General features: G+C 39.3%; 1 protein-coding gene across 1 annotated transcript in view; it reads left to right on the forward strand.

Moving 5' to 3' along the window:
* LOC140069851 (cholesterol 24-hydroxylase-like) overlaps positions 1 to 21,675 on the forward strand; it is a 36,764-nt gene that overhangs the window by 13,362 nt on the left and 1,727 nt on the right. Inside the window, exons 6-8 of the mRNA XM_072116039.1 lie at positions 16,512 to 16,650; positions 17,777 to 17,887; positions 20,240 to 20,396. Coding sequence (XP_071972140.1) covers positions 16,512 to 16,650; positions 17,777 to 17,887; positions 20,240 to 20,396 — 407 coding nt within the window. The remainder of the gene's footprint in view (positions 1 to 16,511; positions 16,651 to 17,776; positions 17,888 to 20,239; positions 20,397 to 21,675) is intronic.

Consider the following 21,675-nt stretch of genomic DNA (forward strand, 5'->3'; position numbering starts at 1 on the left):
CATGAACTAGCTAGTAAGGTGGTATTAGATGCCGTTGGTTTGACATATGGGGAAATTTGAACTACAGTATCGGTACCAGTTAAGCTGATATCCAAGAAGTTGATAGTTTTAGCCTGTAAATTAAATGTGAATTTTAAATTCATGTAGTTAGAATTAAGATATGTGACAAAATTTTCTGCATCCAATACAGTTCCCTCCCATATCAGGAGCTGGTCGTCAATATAACGGCCATACCACCTGATATGGGAGAGAAAAGGATTTGCCCCGGAAAACAGATAAAGTTCTTCCCATCTGGCCATGTACAAATTTGCTAATGATGGAGAACATCTGCCCCCCATCGATGCACCGCATCTCTGTAAAAAATAACTGTCATCAAATGAAAAATAATTTCTTTTCAAGAGAAAATTAACTGCTTCTACTATAAACTCCTTTACTGCAAGTGAATACATACTATATTTATCCAACCAATACGTCAGGCATTGTAATGCAATTTCATGGTCTAAAGATGGGTATAGTGCTACCACGTCACACGACAGCCACATGAAGCTCCGTCTCCATGGTGTACCATCAAGTAAAGAAATAGTATGTTTAGTATCTTTCAATAGGCCAGGAAGGGAAGCAACCAGTGGTTGAAGGTGGTGGTCAACCCATTCCCCCAATCTTTCACTCAGAGATCCGATACCCGCCACAATGGGGCGGAGGGGAGGGGGGAAGACCTCCTTGTGTATCTTCGGCAACGAGTGAAAGACTGGGGTAACGGGAAATTTGACATACAGGTAATCTGATATTTTCTGGGATATTGCACCCATATTTAATCCCTCATCCAACAGTTTCCTTAACAACATTTGAAATTCAATAGTAGGATTTGATTGTAATTTTAGGTACGTTTTTTCATCGCTCAACATCTCTAAATTTAATTTTTTATACAGTCCGGCATTAAGGAGAACTATCGCACCCCCCTTGTCTGCAGAGCGGACTAGAAGATCAGAGTTCATTTTAATTTCTTTTATTGCTTTCCGTTCCTGGTTTGAAATATTATATTTCTGGTGCTGGGTGGTAGCTTCTTTTAGTTCAATCAAATCTCGTTCCACCTGTTCTTGAAAAATGTCCATTGTGGTGGATCTTGAGTTGATGGGGTAGAACAAAGAATTGGAAGTTCGGAAAGATTGGTTCAAGTCCACTATATCATATTCTTCAGACTGAAGTTGGCGCAATGTCGAGAGGTGGTATTGGTCTTCAAAAGTGTTCATATCTTTGTTTAGGCTTAGCATCCCGGTATTACCACAGTCCTTAGAATAGGTCTTATCACCCTCTGGACATTCAAAAAAGTGTTTTCGCAGAGTTAAATTTCTGATAAATTTATTTACATCTAGGATAGTATGAAATATATTGAAATTATTGCTGGGTGAAAAACCTAAACCTTTAGACAGTAAGGCACTTTGTTGAGGAGTTAAAATGTAGCTCGATAAATTGTAAATGATATCTTGTTTCACTTCTGGTTCCTGAGAATGTATTTTTTGGAGGCGGGATCGGTGCTTCCTGCCTCCCCTTCTACGTTTTTTGGTTTTTTGTTTTTTCTTTTTCTTAGTTTTTTCTCAGACTCCGACTGAGTTCCGCTTGTAGATGCAAGTGAAGAGGCTGAGGAGTCAGATAAGTCATCAGATGTTGTGGCAATAGAAGTCTCTGTATCAGTGAAACTCACCCGACTATCACTTCTCATTTTTTTCTCTGTGCATTTTTATTTTTAAGAATGGATTTAGTTTGTTTATACGATCTTCCATAATTGATGCGTTTGCGGACGTACACTTGATTGGTAGCGTAGTCCTGTGCATCTCGTTGAAACTTGCTTTGTTTAGTTTTCATTATAGAGTCTTCAACTTTTGTAATATTGTTTTTCAGTTTCAAGTCCATTGTTTGGAAGTCAGGAGAATTGGATAAAGGATGTATTGAATCTTGCATTTCTTTAATTTGTGTCCTAATTTGAGCAAGTGCTGATTCTTCCTCTTTGATAATAAGGTGCATTAGTTTTAGCGAGCATTCAGATAAAACTGCATTCCATTGTTGTGTGAACTCCGGCGTATATTCCGTAGTTGGAAATTTTCTCAGACGTAAGCCTCGTGGTATCATGTTTTTCTCCACATAGGACTTTAAAGTTGTGGAGTCCCACCAGATTTTCACTTCTTTGATTAAAAGCATTTCAAGCTGGTACATATAGGTGTTAAGAACATTGGAACTCTGATGTTCGGAAGTATTATATTCAAAAATACTAGCAGCCTTGGTAACTCTATCCGAGCAATCCGTAATATCGGCTAAGCAATTGTTTTTAGCTTCCTCAGATGTTCCTTCCATTATGCTGTGTCAAAAAAACTGGTAAGAAACGGAGGGTGTGCACGATTAGACCTCCATATACACACAGAAAAAACTATCACAAAGATACTTTTGTGAAATCAGCTCACCCTCTCCGTTCGAACAATCCTCTTGGTCTTGACTCTGGACACTCCAGCACGGACAAACCTCGGTCACAGGTGCAGGCAGCATTAGACAGGAAAAAGAACTATTTCCAGCTGGACATCAGACGTCAGTTTTTAGGATAAAAAGTAGCAAAATTTTATTTGAAATCCATAAAAAGGAGTACAATGGTACATGACACAGCATAAGGAATAAAAAATAGCATCAAAGCTTACGCGTTTCGGTGATTAGACCTTATTCATAGCTTCTGCACAACTTTCTGCAGTCTGGGTTTTTCACCCAGCAATAATTTCAATATATTTCATACTATCCTAGATGTAAATAAATTTATCAGAAATTTAACTCTGCGAAAACACTTTTTTGAATGTCCAGAGGGTGATAAGACCTATTCTAAGGACTGTGGTAATACCGGGATGCTAAGCCTAAACAAAGATATGAACACTTTTGAAGACCAATACCACCTCTCGACATTGCGCCAACTTCAGTCTGAAGAATATGATATAGTGGACTTGAACCAATCTTTCCGAACTTCCAATTCTTTGTTCTACCCCATCAACTCAAGATCCACCACAATGGACATTTTTCAAGAACAGGTGGAACGAGATTTGATTGAACTAAAAGAAGCTACCACCCAGCACCAGAAATATAATATTTCAAACCAGGAACGGAAAGCAATAAAAGAAATTAAAATGAACTCTGATCTTCTAGTCCGCTCTGCAGACAAGGGGGGTGCGATAGTTCTCCTTAATGCCGGACTGTATAAAAAATTAAATTTAGAGATGTTGAGCGATGAAAAAACGTACCTAAAATTACAATCAAATCCTACTATTGAATTTCAAATGTTGTTAAGGAAACTGTTGGATGAGGGATTAAATATGGGTGCAATATCCCAGAAAATATCAGATTACCTGTATGTCAAATTTCCCGTTACCCCAGTCTTTCACTCGTTGCCGAAGATACACAAGGAGGTCTTCCCCCCTCCCCTCCGCCCCATTGTGGCGGGTATCGGATCTCTGAGTGAAAGATTGGGGGAATGGGTTGACCACCACCTTCAACCACTGGTTGCTTCCCTTCCTGGCCTATTGAAAGATACTAAACATACTATTTCTTTACTTGATGGTACACCATGGAGACGGAGCTTCATGTGGCTGTCGTGTGACGTGGTAGCACTATACCCATCTTTAGACCATGAAATTGCATTACAATGCCTGACGTATTGGTTGGATAAATATAGTATGTATTCACTTGCAGTAAAGGAGTTTATAGTAGAAGCAGTTAATTTTCTCTTGAAAAGAAATTATTTTTCATTTGATGACAGTTATTTTTTACAGAGATGCGGTGCATCGATGGGGGGCAGATGTTCTCCATCATTAGCAAATTTGTACATGGCCAGATGGGAAGAACTTTATCTGTTTTCCGGGGCAAATCCTTTTCTCTCCCATATCAGGTGGTATGGCCGTTATATTGACGACCAGCTCCTGATATGGGAGGGAACTGTATTGGATGCAGAAAATTTTGTCACATATCTTAATTCTAACTACATGAATTTAAAATTCACATTTAATTTACAGGCTAAAACTATCAACTTCTTGGATATCAGCTTAACTGGTACCGATACTGTAGTTCAAATTTCCCCATATGTCAAACCAACGGCATCTAATACCACCTTACTAGCTAGTTCATGCCACCCCAATCATGTTATAAAGAATATCCCTACAGGAGAACTTATCCGCACTAAAAGGAATTGTTCCACATCCTCCCTGTATAAAACAGAGGAGAAAAAGGTTTGGGACAAATTAAAGAAGAGAGAATATCCGGAGTGGATGTTAAAAAGGGCCTCTCATATAGTCCATAATATCCCCCGTTCAGATTTGACTAACATGAATAAAAATAAAAAATCCAAACACAAAAAACAACAACCAATTGTGTTTACTACAACCTACAGTGTTCAGTACAAAGAAATTGAAAAAATTATATATAAAAATCTACCTATCCTGTATACTGATCACATACTGTCTAAAATTATGCACAATAATACAAAATGTGTAGCTAAAAAGGCTCCAAATCTTAGTAATTTACTGTCACCAAGCCTATACCAATCAAGTCCAGGCCATACCACATGGCTCAGCACTAAAGGCTTCTTCAAATGTGGAGCAGACCGTTGTAAGTGCTGCAGGTATGCGATCCAAAGCAAATTTTTCTCCTCGTACTCTAATGATACAGAACATGAAATAAAACAATTCATAAATTGTAATACATCATTTGTAATTTATCAGATACAATGCGTTTCATGTGGATTGGATTACATAGGCTGTACTACAAACAATCTTAAAACCCGCATTCGTCGACATTTCTCTGATGTCAGTTCAGAAAGTGCGGTTAACATTTCCGCAGTATCTAGACATGTTAGGGAACATCATGCCGGAGACTGCAGTGTCCTCAGATGCAGGGGTATCGAAAAAGTTATTAAACCTAAGCGAGGGGGAGATCTTAGGAGGATCCTTTTAAATCGGGAAACGTACTGGATCTTCTCTTTAAAAACTAGGGTCCCGTTTGGATTAAATAAGAAACAAGATTTGATTCACTTTTGCTAAAAAACTGCTAACTTATAAAATATATAATAATAATAATAATAAATATAGAATATTGTTTCCAATATCCGATAATGCCCCCCACGTAATATAACTTTCCTCCTTCCTTTTTGCTTCTTCTTTTTTGCTTCTTTGATAGAAAAACAATGAAAAGTTACACTTTTTCTTGCAGGTACTAAGGTGATAATCACCATCTGTTTTTCCTTGTTTTTAAACATGTAAAGTTTTTTCTATGTATGTTTACACTTTATGTTTACATTCTATGTTTACACTTTACGCTTTACGCTTTATACAAAAAATCATGGAAAGGGTTAAGAAAACCTTACCCAGAGATCCATGGGATTGAAAGGGCAGGGTTAAATAGCCAGACTGCAGAAAGTTGTGCAGAAGCTATGAATAAGGTCTAATCACCGAAACGCGTAAGCTTTGATGCTATTTTTTATTCCTTATGCTGTGTCATGTACCATTGTACTCCTTTTTAATGGATTTCAAATAAAATTTTGCTACTTTTTATCCTAAAAACTGACGTCTGATGTCCAGCTGGAAATAGTTCTTTTTCCTGTCTAATGCAGTATTATAGTAGTTATAAAAATGAAGAAGAAAAACAGGAGGGCTCCAGCAAAGTAGAAAAACGTCCAAGTGGCATAGGAATGCGTATAAAAAAGTAATATTTATTCAATCCAGGTTAAAAAAAGCACTTGCAAGTGCAAGAAGGACGAACATGGATACATAGGGGAAGACACAGACAAAAAAAGCTTGCGGTAACGCGTTTCGGACCAACGCAACCTAGTCCTTACTCATACCTAGCTTAAGGAAACTGAAAAGGAGCTTAAGTAAGACCAAGTGGTAGCTCCGATCAAGTTTCCGGTGAGGTCAGAAACTCCACCCACAATACGGGAAGGGAACTGGCCGCAATAGAAGATGGTACACAAAAATGCAAGAAATAACATGATAAGTAATGCAGAATATAGAATTGAATTACAACAGTGTAATAGATTAGTAGAAATACATAAGATCCTGTTTGGAATTTAAGCCTTTTGGTACACGGGTTTCCAGGTTGAGGATCCAGAAGGCTTCCCTGGAGAAAAGTGATTTTTTCCAGTCCCCTCCCCTGGCAGGTTTGGGAACCTGTTCAATAACGTTCACCCTCATACCATTCATAGACCCAGAGTGGACTTCCTTATAGTGTTTAGAAACCCCAGATAGGTTTCGTGTGCTAGCTATTGTACGGGGATTCGCCCCTGTGATGTGTTCACTGATCCGCTCCTTGAGCTTACGGGCCGTGCATCCAACGTACTGCAAGGAGCATATGGAACAGTGTACAAGATAAATCACATGTGTGGTTTCACAATTATTGTATGTTTGTATATTGTAGCTTAAACCTGTAGAGATGGCTGTAAAAGACGTAGTCCTGTACATGAATTTACATAGATTGCAGCGGTTACCACCGCAACAGTAACTGCCTTTTGTCTGAAGCCAGGGTTTTCTATGTGGTGTATCGGAAAATGTATTTGGGGAAAGTGTGTTGCCCAAAGTGGGGGCTTTAGTAGATACAAACGATACTCCATTTTTGAGAATTTCTCTGAGAACTGGTTCATGTTTCAATATAGGCAGGTGTTTTCTAATGATACCTACTATGTTATGGAATTGGTTACTGAATTGAGTGCTGAAGGTGACACGGGATTGGGTAGAAAAGTTATTATTATTCTTAGGTTTGGTCTCTAAGTACTCAGTGCGATTACGTTTATCAACAATGTTTTTGGCTCTTCTGCAGAGTTTACGTGTGTAGCCCCTCTGTGTGAGTCTTTTTTCGATTGTATGACTTTCACAGTCGTAATCTGAATCTAATGTACATGAGCGTTTTGCCCTGAGGTATTCACCTATGGGTAAGTTTTTAACTGTGTGTGAGGGGTGACAGCTTGTGGCGTGCAGAAGAGTATTGCCTGAAGTAGGCTTTCGAAACAGTTTAGTATTAACAGTATTTGTTTGGGTGTTGACACATAGTAGGATATCCAAGAAGGGCATATTGTACTGGTGATGTGAAAAAGTAAATGAAAGGTTGAGGGGATTATAATTAAGGTAAGCCAGGAAACCAATGACTGCCTCCTGGTCAGAATTCCAGACCAGGAGGCAGTCATCTATGTAGCGTCCATACCAGGCAATGGAGGCAAGATAGGGGTTATCAAAAGAAAAAAGGTATTGTTCCTCCCAAAAAGCCATGTAAAGATTTGCTAGTGAGGGGGAAAAAATGGCCCCCATGGGGCAATCCAGTTTTTGAATGTAAAAATTGTTATTAAACGTAAAGAAGTTATTGGAAAGCAAGAAGAAGAGTACTGATATGATGTATTCCTGTAAAGTGAGGTTATAATTGCTGTACTTGCTTAAATGAAATTCAAGTGCTGTCAGTGCTAACTTATGGGGGATCGATGAATATAAGGCAGTGACATCACATGTAAGCCAGCTAAATGAAGAATTCCAGGGAAAATTATTCATGGCATTAAGAACACTTTTGGAGTCTTGTAAAAAACCTGGGAGGCGGGACACTAAAGGCTGTAGTAGTTTATCAAGCCATGCACCGAGTCGTTCAGTAAGGGAATTAATGCTGGAAACAATTGGTCTAAAGGGTGGAGGGAAGACTTGTTTATGTGTTTTGGGAAGGGCATAGAAAGAAGGAATAACCGGATTTTGTGGTAACAAAAAATTGGCCATATGAGTGTCAAAAATGCCCAATTCAGTGCCCTCTTGAAGTAGGGACTTAAGACTGCAGGTGATGGCTTCTGTGGGATCTTTAGATAATTTGGTATAAACATTGGAATCATGTAACATGTTTTCAACTTCACATTTGTACAGGGCTTTATCAAGGACAACCACGGGACCGCCTTTATCAGAAGGTCGAATATAAATGTGTGGGTTGTTCCATAGTTGTTTGATAGCCCTACGTTCCTTATTGGTAAGATTAGCATTGTCAGGGGTTAAAGAAGAAGAGTCCCGTAAAGATTTTAGTTCCAACTCTACTAGTTCTTGGAACATGTCCATTTCGACAGTTCTAGCATTGACTGGGTAGAAGGTGGAATTCTTAGTAGTTATAAGCTTAGAAGTGTCCAAGATGTTGGTGGACGAATTTTCTCCTCTGTCCTCCGTTATAAGGTTGAGCAGGAGAGCCTGTTCTTGAAAACTTAACTTGTGATCGAAGGTTTCGCTCCCGATGTAATTAACCATACTAAGAGGTTGTGGAGTGGTATGCTCGTATTGATCCTGTTGGTTAAAAAAGTGTTTCTTAACAGTAAGTAGACGGATGAATTTGTTGACATCTTTGATAGTATGGTAGAGGTCCATATTGTTGGTGGGAGCAAAGCTTAAGCCTTTTTTAAGGACCGCGATCTGGTCAAAAGATAGAATAGTGGCGGACAGGTTTACAACGCTGGTATTGTCTTCAGTAGAGTATAATGGATGTTTAATGGACGTTTGGCTCAGCACACTTGTAGTTATTTTCTTGTCTGTCTGGTGGTATACGTGCGTTTTATTGGATTGTCCTTTGTGTTTCCTGCCCCCTCTACGGTGTTTTTTGTAGGCGCTTTGGCCACTCCTTCGTCGTTTTTTGAATTTTGTGTTTGGGAATGAGAGTTATTTTCCACGTCCGACATGTCTGTGTTTAAGTCTGAGTCACATTCTGAAGATGAGAATGTGACTTTGCTTTTTGATTTATTGCGTCTGTGTCTTCTGCGTAAAATAGACTTATACTTAGACTGGGACGGTTTTAAGTAAACTTGGTTGTTTGTATAGTCTTCAAGGTCTCTCGTGAATTTTTCTTTTTTGACCTGCATGATGGTCGTTTCTAACGCATCAAGACGTTCTTGCGTTTTATTTGCTAGGTCAGAAAACATACTTTTTGATTCATATTGTGAGAGTTGAGCTTGAAGTGTAGTAATTTCTTTTTCTAATGTTCCCAAACGCTCCTGTTCGTCTTTTATAATCAATGCCATAAGCTGGAGGGAACAATTGGAGAGTATTTCATTCCATTTGAGTTCAAATTCAGAACTTTGTTCAGTCGAGGGAAATTTCTTGATCCGCAATCCTCTGGGGATCATTTGTTTATCAGAGTATGTTTGAAGCGTGGTAGAATCCCAACAGAGTTTCATTTGGGTAATTAAAAGATCTTCCAGCTTGTGCGATAATTGACGCATTTGCGTATCAGAATCATCAATGCAGTTGGTATGTGAAAACAATTCTTGCACTTTGTTGCGGCGGTCAGGATTATCCAACATAGATGTATAACACGTAGAGGGGGGAGGGAGAGACAATGTATCCATGTTTACTGACATAGTAATAAACTGTCATTAGATGGTAGACATAAAAAAGTTAAGGAGGCTATTCCAATATAGAGTTCGTTTCGAGGATAAGGTGTCAAACACAGTGTGTGCACCTGTATGTATGAGGGAGCAAAACGTTTTCAAAAAACCGGAGACAGAAAGTCCACAGTAACAAGAAAAAAAAAATAGAAAACAGCTCACCACAAAAGCATCCTCTAATGCCTCCACAGCGACAGTGTGCACGGAGTCCAAAGGGTCCAGTCCGGTAATGGTCCCGCCACAAGGGCTAAGAATAAAAATGAAGAAGAAAAACAGGAGGGCTCCAGCAAAGTAGAAAAACGTCCAAGTGGCATAGGAATGCGTATAAAAAAGTAATATTTATTCAATCCAGGTTAAAAAAAGCACTTGCAAGTGCAAGAAGGACGAACATGGATACATAGGGGAAGACACAGACAAAAAAAGCTTGCGGTAACGCGTTTCGGACCAACGCAACCTAGTCCTTACTCATACCTAGCTTAAGGAAACTGAAAAGGAGCTTAAGTAAGACCAAGTGGTAGCTCCGATCAAGTTTCCGGTGAGGTCAGAAACTCCACCCACAATACGGGAAGGGAACTGGCCGCAATAGAAGATGGTACACAAAAATGCAAGAAATAACATGATAAGTAATACAGAATATAGAATTGAATTACAACAGTGTAATAGATTAGTAGAAATACATAAGATCCTGTTTGGAATTTAAGCCTTTTGGTACACGGGTTTCCAGGTTGAGGATCCAGAAGGCTTCCCTGGAGAAAAGTGATTTTTTCCAGTCCCCTCCCCTGGCAGGTTTGGGAACCTGTTCAATAACGTTCACCCTCATACCATTCATAGACCCCGAGTGGACTTCCTTATAGTGTTTAGAAACCCCAGATAGGTTTCGTGTGCTAGCTATTGTACGGGGATTCGCCCCTGTGATGTGTTCACTGATCCGCTCCTTGAGCTTACGGGCCGTGCATCCAACGTACTGCAAGGAGCATATGGAACAGTGTACAAGATAAATCACATGTGTGGTTTCACAATTATTGTATGTTTGTATATTGTAGCTTAAACCTGTAGAGATGGCTGTAAAAGACGTAGTCCTGTACATGAATTTACATAGATTGCAGCGGTTACCACCGCAACAGTAACTGCCTTTTGTCTGAAGCCAGGGTTTTCTATGTGGTGTATCGGAAAATGTATTTGGGGAAAGTGTGTTGCCCAAAGTGGGGGCTTTAGTAGATACAAACGATACTCCATTTTTGAGAATTTCTCTGAGAACTGGTTCATGTTTCAATATAGGCAGGTGTTTTCTAATGATACCTACTATGTTATGGAATTGGTTACTGAATTGAGTGCTGAAGGTGACACGGGATTGGGTAGAAAAGTTATTATTATTCTTAGGTTTGGTCTCTAAGTACTCAGTGCGGTTACGTTTATCAACAATGTTTTTGGCTCTTCTGCAGAGTTTACGTGTGTAGCCCCTCTGTGTGAGTCTTTTTTCGATTGTATGACTTTCACAGTCGTAATCTGAATCTAATGTACATGAGCGTTTTGCCCTGAGGTATTCACCTATGGGTAAGTTTTTAACTGTGTGTGAGGGGTGACAGCTCGTGGCGTGCAGAAGAGTATTGCCTGAAGTAGGCTTTCGAAACAGTTTAGTATTAACAGTATTTGTTTGGGTGTTGACACATAGTAGGATATCCAAGAAGGGCATATTGTACTGGTGATGTGAAAAAGTAAATGAAAGGTTGAGGGGATTACAATTAAGGTAAGCCAGGAAACCAATGACTGCCTCCTGGTCAGAATTCCAGACCAGGAGGCAGTCATCTATGTAGCGTCCATACCAGGCAATGGAGGCAAGATAGGGGTTGTCAAAAGAAAAAAAATATTGTTCCTCCCAAAAAGCCATGTAAAGATTTGCTAGTGAGGGGGAAAAAATGGCCCCCATGGGGCAACCCAGTTTTTGAATGTAAAAATTGTTATTAAACGTAAAGAAGTTATTGGAAAGCAAGAAGAAGAGTACTGATATGATGTATTCCTGTAAAGTGAGGTTATAATTGCTGTACTTGCTTAAATGAAATTCAAGTGCTGTCAGTGCTAACTTATGGGGGATCGATGAATATAAGGCAGTGACATCACATGTAAGCCAGCTAAATGAAGAATTCCAGGGAAAATTATTCATGGCATTAAGAACACTTTTGGAGTCTTGTAAAAAACCTGGGAGGCGGGACACTAAAGGCTGTAGTAGTTTATCAAGCCATGCACCGAGTCGTTCAGTAAGGGAATTAATGCTGGAAACAATTGGTCTAAAGGGTGGAGGGAAGACTTGTTTATGTGTTTTGGGAAGGGCATAGAAAGAAGGAATAACCGGATTTTGTGGTAACAAAAAATTGGCCATATGAGTGTCAAAAATGCCCAATTCAGTGCCCTCTTGAAGTAGGGACTTAAGACTGCAGGTGATGGCTTCTGTGGGATCTTTAGATAATTTGGTATAAACATTGGAATCATGTAACATGTTTTCAACTTCACATTTGTACAGGGCTTTATCAAGGACAACCACCGAACCGCCTTTATCAGAAGGTCGAATATAAATGTGTGGGTTGTTCCGTAGTTGTTTGATAGCCCTACGTTCCTTATTGGTAAGATTAGCATTGTCAGGGGTTAAAGAAGAAGAGTCCCGTAAAGATTTTAGTTCCAACTCTACTAGTTCTTGGAACATGTCCATTTCGACAGTTCTAGCATTGACTTCAGAATGTGACTCAGACTTAAACACAGACATGTCGGACGTGGAAAATAACTCTCATTCCCAAACACAAAATTCAAAAAACGACAAAGGAGTGGCCAAAGCGCCTACAAAAAACACCGTAGAGGGGGCAGGAAACACAAAGGACAATCCAATAAAACGCACGTATACCACCAGACAGACAAGAAAATAACTACAAGTGTGCTGAGCCAAACGTCCATTAAACATCCATTATACTCTAATGAAGACAATACCAGCGTTGTAAACCTGTCCGCCACTATTCTATCTTTTGACCAGATCGCGGTCCTTAAAAAAGGCTTAAGCTTTGCTCCCACCAACAATATGGACCTCTACCATACTATCAAAGATGTCAACAAATTCATCCGTCTACTTACTGTTAAGAAACACTTTTTTAACCAACAGGATCAATACGAGCATACCACTCCACAACCTCTTAGTATGGTTAATTACATCGGGAGCGAAACCTTCGATCACAAGTTAAGTTTTCAAGAACAGGCTCTCCTGCTCAACCTTATAACGGAGGACAGAGGAGAAAATTCGTCCACCAACATCTTGGACACTTCTAAGCTTATAACTACTAAGAATTCCACCTTCTACCCAGTCAATGCTAGAACTGTCGAAATGGACATGTTCCAAGAACTAGTAGAGTTGGAACTAAAATCTTTACGGGACTCTTCTTCTTTAACCCCTGACAATGCTAATCTTACCAATAAGGAACGTAGGGCTATCAAACAACTACGGAACAACCCACACATTTATATTCGACCTTCTGATAAAGGCGGTCCCGTGGTTGTCCTTGATAAAGCCCTGTACAAATGTGAAGTTGAAAACATGTTACATGATTCCAATGTTTATACCAAATTATCTAAAGATCCCACAGAAGCCATCACCTGCAGTCTTAAGTCCCTACTTCAAGAGGGCACTGAATTGGGCATTTTTGACACTCATATGGCCAATTTTTTGTTACCACAAAATCCTGTTATTCCTTTTTTCTATGCCCTTCCCAAAACACATAAACAAGTCTTCCCTCCACCCTTTAGACCAATTGTTTCCAGCATTAATTCCCTTACTGAACGACTCGGTGCATGGCTTGATAAACTACTACAGCCTTTAGTGTCCCGCCTCCCAGGTTTTTTACAAGACTCCAAAAGTGTTCTTAATGCCATGAATAATTTTCCCTGGAATTCTTCATTTAGCTGGCTTACATGTGATGTCACTGCCTTATATTCATCGATCCCCCATAAGTTAGCACTGACAGCACTTGAATTTCATTTAAGCAAGTACAGCAATTATAACCTCACTTTACAGGAATACATCATATCAGTACTCTTCTTCTTGCTTTCCAATAACTTCTTTACGTTTAATAACAATTTTTACATTCAAAAACTGGGTTGCCCCATGGGGGCCATTTTTTCCCCCTCACTAGCAAATCTTTACATGGCTTTTTGGGAGGAACAATACCTTTTTTCTTTTGACAACCCCTATCTTGCCTCCATTGCCTGGTATGGACGCTACATAGATGACTGCCTCCTGGTCTGGAATTCTGACCAGGAGGCAGTCATTGGTTTCCTGGCTTACCTTAATTATAATCCCCTCAACCTTTCATTTACTTTTTCACATCACCAGTACAATATGCCCTTCTTGGATATCCTACTATGTGTCAACACCCAAACAAATACTGTTAATACTAAACTGTTTCGAAAGCCTACTTCAGGCAATACTCTTCTGCACGCCACGAGCTGTCACCCCTCACACACAGTTAAAAACTTACCCATAGGTGAATACCTCAGGGCAAAACGCTCATGTACATTAGATTCAGATTACGACTGTGAAAGTCATACAATCGAAAAAAGACTCACACAGAGGGGCTACACACGTAAACTCTGCAGAAGAGCCAAAAACATTGTTGATAAACGTAACCGCACTGAGTACTTAGAGACCAAACCTAAGAATAATAATAACTTTTCTACCCAATCCCGTGTCACCTTCAGCACTCAATTCAGTAACCAATTCCATAACATAGTAGGTATCATTAGAAAACACCTGCCTATATTGAAACATGAACCAGTTCTCAGAGAAATTCTCAAAAATGGAGTATCGTTTGTATCTACTAAAGCCCCCACTTTGGGCAACACACTTTCCCCAAATACATTTTCCGATACACCACATAGAAAACCCTGGCTTCAGACAAAAGGCAGTTACTGTTGCGGTGGTAACCGCTGCAATCTATGTAAATTCATGTACAGGACTACGTCTTTTACAGCCATCTCTACAGGTTTAAGCTACAATATACAAACATACAATAATTGTGAAACCACACATGTGATTTATCTTGTACACTGTTCCATATGCTCCTTGCAGTACGTTGGATGCACGGCCCGTAAGCTCAAGGAGCGGATCAGTGAACACATCACAGGGGCGAATCCGTACAATAGCTAGCACACGAAACCTATCTGGGGTTTCTAAACACTATAAGGAAGTCCACTCTGGGTCTATGAATGGTATGAGGGTGAACGTTATTGAACAGGTTCCCAAACCTGCCAGGGGAGGGGACTGGAAAAAATCACTTTTCTCCAGGGAAGCCTTCTGGATCCTCAACCTGGAAACCCGTGTACCAAAAGGCTTAAATTCCAAACAGGATCTTATGTATTTCTACTAATCTATTACACTGTTGTAATTCAATTCTATATTCTGCATTACTTATCATGTTATTTCTTGCATTTTTGTGTACCATCTTCTATTGCGGCCAGTTCCCTTCCCGTATTGTGGGTGGAGTTTCTGACCTCACCGGAAACTTGATCGGAGCTACCACTTGGTCTTACTTAAGCTCCTTTTCAGTTTCCTTAAGCTAGGTATGAGTAAGGACTAGGTTGCGTTGGTCCGAAACGCGTTACCGCAAGCTTTTTTTGTCTGTGTCTTCCCCTATGTATCCATGTTCGTCCTTCTTGCACTTGCAAGTGCTTTTTTTAACCTGGATTGAATAAATATTACTTTTTTATACGCATTCCTATGCCACTTGGACGTTTTCCTACTTTGCTGGAGCCCTCCTGTTTTTCTTCTTCATTTTTATTCTTAGCCCTTGTGGCGGGACCATTACCGGACTGGACCCTTTGGACTCCGTGCACACTGTCGCTGTGGAGGCATTAGAGGATGCTTTTGTGGTGAGCTGTTTTCTATTTTTTTTTTCTTGTTATTATAGTAGTTATATTCCTGTACATAGAGGGCAGTATTATAGTAGTTATATTCCTGTACATAGGGGGCAGTATTATAGTAGTTATATTCTTGTACATAGGGGGGCAGTATTATAGTAGTTATATTCTTGTACATAGGGGGCAGTATTATAGTAGTTATATTCTTGTACACAGGGGGCAGTATTATAGTAGTTATATTCTTGTACATAGGGGGCAGTATTATAGTATTTATATTCTTGTATATAGGGGGCAATATTATAGTAGATATATTCTTGTACATAGGAGTCAGTATTATACTAGTTATATTCCTGTACATAGGGGGCAGTATTATAGTAGTTATATTCCTGTACATAGTGGACAGTATTATAGTAGTTATATTCCTGTACATAGGGGGCAGTTTTATAGTAGTTATATTCTTGTACATAGGGGCAGTATTATAGTAGTTATATTCTTGTACATATGGGGGCAGTATTATAGTAGTTATATTCTTGTACATAGGGGGCAGTATTATAGTAGTTATATTCTTGTACATAGGAGGCAGTATTATAGTAGTTATATTCTTGTACATAGGGGCAGTATTATAGTAGTTATATTCTTGTACATAGGGGCAGTATTATAGTAGTTATATTCTTGTACATAGGAGTCAGTATTATACTAGTTATATTCCTGTACATAGGGGGCAGTATTATAGTAGTTATATTCCTGTACATAGGGGGCAGTATTATAGTAGTTATATTCTTGTGCATAAAATGCAGTATTATAATATATTTACTTAGGGGCAGTATTATAATTACATTCTTGTTTATCGGAGAAGGTATTGTAGTAGTGTTTTTGTATATGTATGGCAGTATTAAGTTAAAAAAAAACTTTATTCCTGTATAAGGGAGGTAGTATGAGTCACTTTTCCTGCGCTGTACTTGTTGATATAGACCATAGAATGTGGCCCAGGGCCACTTTAAATTCCCAGTCCGCCTCTGGGTGTGTGTGTAATTGTATGTGTAGTGTGTATATAGGTTATATGGTGCATTGTTTATATATGTGTGTTATGCATATGTAGTATATGTGTGCTTATGTTTGTGCATTGTTTATATGGTATATGTGTATTCTTAAGAATAATATGCAGTAACTCATGTCAGCATGAGTAAAGTGATATTACTCTCTGTCCTAGCTACCTGATAGGATTAATGGGAACTTTTAATGAAAAAGCAGAGGATCTTGTGAACACGCTGGGAGATAACGCCGATGGAAAATGTCAGGTTGGGATGCACGATATGCTGAGCAGAGTCACACTGGATGTCATAGCCAAGGTAACTATGAATGGAACAATCTTGAAATGTTTTCACAAAATTTTGTGTTCATTTTCACCTCTGTCTATAATGTTGTTAAATCATTATGTAAATTGAAAAATAATCCATGTATCTAATATTTTATGTAGCCCACATGGGCAAATACTGATGCAAATTCCAGATTATATAACTGAAAGAGCTAATTTGGTAAAATTAGATGTGTATTTGAACCCCTATTGTCAAGAATTTGCACTGCAGTCCAATGGAGGCCATCGGAGGTGATATGTTCATGTTTGGTCTATTAAGAACACCTGTATTTCTAGTACCAAATACTGCCCAGTGACCCGGACTCCCGGTTTCATAGTCCTCAATAATGCTAGAGGTTTAACCAAAAATGCTTTCATTCCATGTGGGAAATTTATGAACTCCATTTGGCATAGAAAAAAAGGCAAACCCGTCCTCCCCCCTTCCTGAAAGTGGTGTGGTGGAGGCATGGGCATGGAGAGGCTATTAGGCTCTGCAGGATTTACTTTTGGGTCTTCTTCTGGAGTTTATTCTAGCAAGGCTATCCACCTTATTAATATTGAGGCCTGCTCTTCCTCTTGTATCAGGTGCACGCTGTACAGGGGTAAGGGGGTATCAAGACCAGTGTGAAAAACTGCTCATGATAAATGATGGCCTTCATGTCTGCGCCATATGGTTATATATTTCCTATTTGCACACGACTTGCTGAAAGCACATGTATAAGTGTAATGACAGAAACACACTTCAAAGGGCTGTATCTTCTGAACCATGGCACCTAGAAACACAGAACCAGAGTTATCCACTGTTAAAGTTTCAGTAAAATATGCATTTATGTACAGCTCTCCATTCTCAACTTTAGCAGTGGATATATCCGGGTCTGTGACACCTAGAAACAAAATTCTGATGCGATTATAGGGCATACAGTTGGATACTTCCTAGACCTCCATTGTGAGGAGATGTCACAAATCCTCCGGCTTATCCTTACACAGAGGCTCTAAGCTAGGTGTAAACCCAGCCTTATTTTCATTAAATAAATAATATATTTACTCTAATAATAACAGTTTGATTTATCATGTGTATATGGCAATTGATGATGTTTTTCGGTAATATTCACATGTACTAGGTTGCTTTTGGGATGGAGCTGAATTCCCTTCATGATGATCAGACACCATTTCCTAGAGCTATTTCTTCTGTAATGAGAGGAATGCTAGAGACACGGAATCCTTTAGTGAAGGTATGTACAGTATTCTACAATAATTCCAATCAGATTTATAGAGGAACAAAACAGATAAAGTCATTCATGGCATATAGTATAGTAATTAACAGGGTTGTATTTCCACATTACTGTATTAAAGAATAAAATGTGGGGTCCTAGAGAAAAGGGCGTATTAACAGTCAACTTCAAAGAACAGAGATGGCACAGTAGAGAAGAGATGCTTTCTAAATTTGGTTTGGGACGGATCCAATTCTTTCAATTTGTCAAGAAGTTTCATAGATGTTCTAAATAACAGTTATAATTATGGGGGGAGAACCATGACCTAAGGAAGCACGTGTGGGGTAGGTCCATGTGGAAGCACATGTGGGGTAGGTCCATTACCTAGATCCTTGAAACAGTGAATCATCTATTACCTGGATCCCCTTCTTTTCCTGATCCACTGTTATCCTGTGCTTACTTCAGATATTGACAAGTGTCTCCTGTTTTTGGCAAAACTGTTGCAAACTCTGTGCCTTACCGAGAGAAGCTTGATACAGAAATGGTTCGAAGCGTGTGTACCGACTGCTCTCATGGCCATATCATAGATTAAAAAACTGTTCTTTCTTGAGAAGCTCAAGCCTAAACCTTTAGAAATCCAAACTCGCTGACCGTGAGAACGGGAGATATTCTTTATTATTCAACTCACATCAGGTCCCATTAATGGATCCCTGCACACTGATGCAATAGTACCTCATAGAGAGCCTCAGTGGTTCATCGGGTAGACTGGGGATTGTCTGAGAGCTTTTAAGCTTTGAATGTTACCCTGTCAATTGAAATTGTTGACTTATCCTAATTTGTCTTTGTGCCTTTATTGACCTGCTTGCTGACTATGTGTTATATTGTTCATTGTCTATTCTCAATAAAAGTGAGGTCTTCATTCAGGGATGTCATCTATTACCCTGAGTAGTGTGAGACTGCCAAGACTGTCTCTCACTTTGGAGAAGCCAATATGTATGTGGGTTGCATGGACAACCCCTTTTCAACAAACTTTACAAAAATTAACATAACAAGCAAATACAAGTAACTTTGTGCAATTTCTTACCTTAGCAAAGTATGGATCAGAAGTAAGAGTTCTCCTTATGGAGACTGACAATTAAGGCCGCCGTGTAGGCAAATAAGGCAAATAAGTTTTCCAGGAAATTCCCAACTGTAAACAGCACTGTTTCCACCTGGTTGAGTCTCTTCAGTACAGCATGAGTGACAGGTTTTTAACCAGGGTCGGATGAAAGAGTTCTCCTCGAAACAGTGCTGTCTACAGTTGGGAATCTGTTCCTTCTGGACTATAATCCCTGAGTTTTACATTTCTGTTTGAACCATAAAAATTTCCTTTTTAAATGTTGTACTGGGCAATGGGGCTTCAGGTTAGATAGATACTCAATCATTTTGGAAACTAATTAGTTGCAACTCACTTCTGTATGCCACTAGTTGTCACTCACGTCATGTTACTCATCAACTTACCTGGGGAGAGTTCATCAGAGCTTATTTCCATAATGAATGCACTACAATATCCAAAAGATTACAAGAGAGGGCCTATGATATTAATTCTATAGAAAGAGCAAGAAATATAGCTGCCTCCAAAAATAGACAACTATTATATTAATCTAAAAAAAACAGGATTAGTCATGCTAAAGACAAAAACAAAAAGGTCAGAGAGGAAGAATAAATTGTCTTTTCTACTACTTACAGTACACAATATAATACTATTACTAACATAAATTCAATCCACGAATACAGGAAATTTCAAAGAAATACCACAATGGGTTAGTACTTAGAAATTGTGTCTCTCCTATGTGCATTTCAGTAATTATTCTCAGCTGTTGCTTCACGCTATAAATGTTACTTATGATACTACGTACATCAGACCGAGATGAAGAACCAAAAGAGGTGTCCTGATGTTTTAAGATAGATTCATAGAGAATGAAATTTTAATTTAATCTGTTGTGCTGGATTCATAATAATAATAATTCCTTTATTTATATAGCGCCTACAGATTACACAGCCCTGCACAAAGCATGACAAATTGGTCCCTGTCCCCATGGAGCTCACAAACAACCTACCAGTATGATTTTGAGTGTGGGAGGAAACCCATGCAAACATGGAGAGAATATACAAACTCTTTGCAGATGTTGACCTGGGTGGGATTTGAACCCAGGACCCCAGCACTGCAAGGCAGAACTGCTAACCACTTAGCCACTGTGCTGCCCCTTAACTTCTGTTCATAGCAAGAGACTTTGATATGTTGTACATTCTTCCATGTTGATATAATTCTTCATCAGATACGTTTCACAGTTTTTAGGTACAAGATAAAACTACTTGTATTTCTTTTCATAGTATACTCCAGGAAAACAGGCCTTTATCAGAGATGTTAAGGAGAATATCAGACTCCTCAGGAAAACTGGACAAGAATGTATTGAGCGAAGAATGCAAGCCATTAAGGATGGAGAAGACATACCTGTAGATATCCTCACACAGATTCTTAAAGGGGCAGGTATGCCGTAATACCTAAAAGATGATTGTGCAGAAATCAAGTTGTTCTACAATTTAATACATTTTTATGTCATCTTTTTACCGTACTTTACTGAGTTCCAGTAATAGACCCTATACTAATATTAATAATTATAAAATAATTATTGCAGTACATTGCAGTATTCCTAGTAATGTTGTACAAGTAACAAATACCAGGATATGTAAAATGAGTTGCTATGGAAATTTTTTTGTGGTGCATCTTTTACATAAGTTGTACAACAGACTTTGTATGTTAAATCTTGCGCACAGTCCGACTGAGCGCTGGAACGGAACCATGTGTCGCACGGTGCTATTGCAGCTGTGCCACAAAACGGTCGTGTGCGAGCAGTTGACACCTAAAAGAACGTGCAAAGTCCATCAGAAACCTGGTGCAAAACCCTTAGTAAAAGTGCCCCATAGAGTTCTTGCAACATGAAGAATCTGCCAGAAGGTCAAGTGGGTAGCAGACAGAAGTACAAGGTCAGGAACAAGAGTCTCCATTCTATATATGTACGTTCAAAAGCTGAATATTCTGCAGATGTTAGTAACTGTAGGCTAACGCAGGTCAGGGGTATTAGCTGAGAGAAAGTGGGAAGAAAGAGTTCTCCACAAACCGATGTTGGCGAGACGCCTTCTAAGGAGCAAGTCTGGTGGAGACTGAATGCAAGAACACATCCTGCTGGTAGCTGCAGATGCAGCATCACCAGGGAGTCGGTTGGAGTCATAAGTCAAATTCAGGCTGTGCCACTGCCCCTGTATCTTGGAGGTCCCCTTGGCGCTCTCTTTTGCTCCTACACTCTCTGGTCTATTATCTTGAATAAAGGACTGGCACGTGTCAAGGCCTGTGTTACCTGTGTGGTGTAATGTTTTGTGTAAAAATGAACTCCTGTGGAATGAACATGTGAAAAACTACACAAAGCCATCATCTGAAAATCAAATAATGATCCTGGTGACTTGAACTAGTATTGTAATCCATGGTATTTCACGAAAATGAATATTATTTACTGGGGGTAAACTGCTGGAATCCCCTCTGAGCCTCAGAAGGAAGAAGCTTCAGTCCTAGTTAAGCATGGCAGGTCCTTAACAGATTTTCCCTGTGTAGTATCACTCCTGTCCTCTGTTGTGTAAGAAACTACAACAATAGAGGTAAGTGGGAGAGTATAAGATAGAGAGATAGTCAAAGTCACAATTCAACCACTTGATATTGCACTAAACAGTCCGCACCTCACAATGCAGATATTCTAGGGTTTGACCAATTTCTT

Source organism: Engystomops pustulosus, chromosome 7, assembly GCF_040894005.1.
Source record: "Engystomops pustulosus chromosome 7, aEngPut4.maternal, whole genome shotgun sequence".
Taxonomy (NCBI): Eukaryota; Metazoa; Chordata; class Amphibia; order Anura; family Leptodactylidae; genus Engystomops; species Engystomops pustulosus.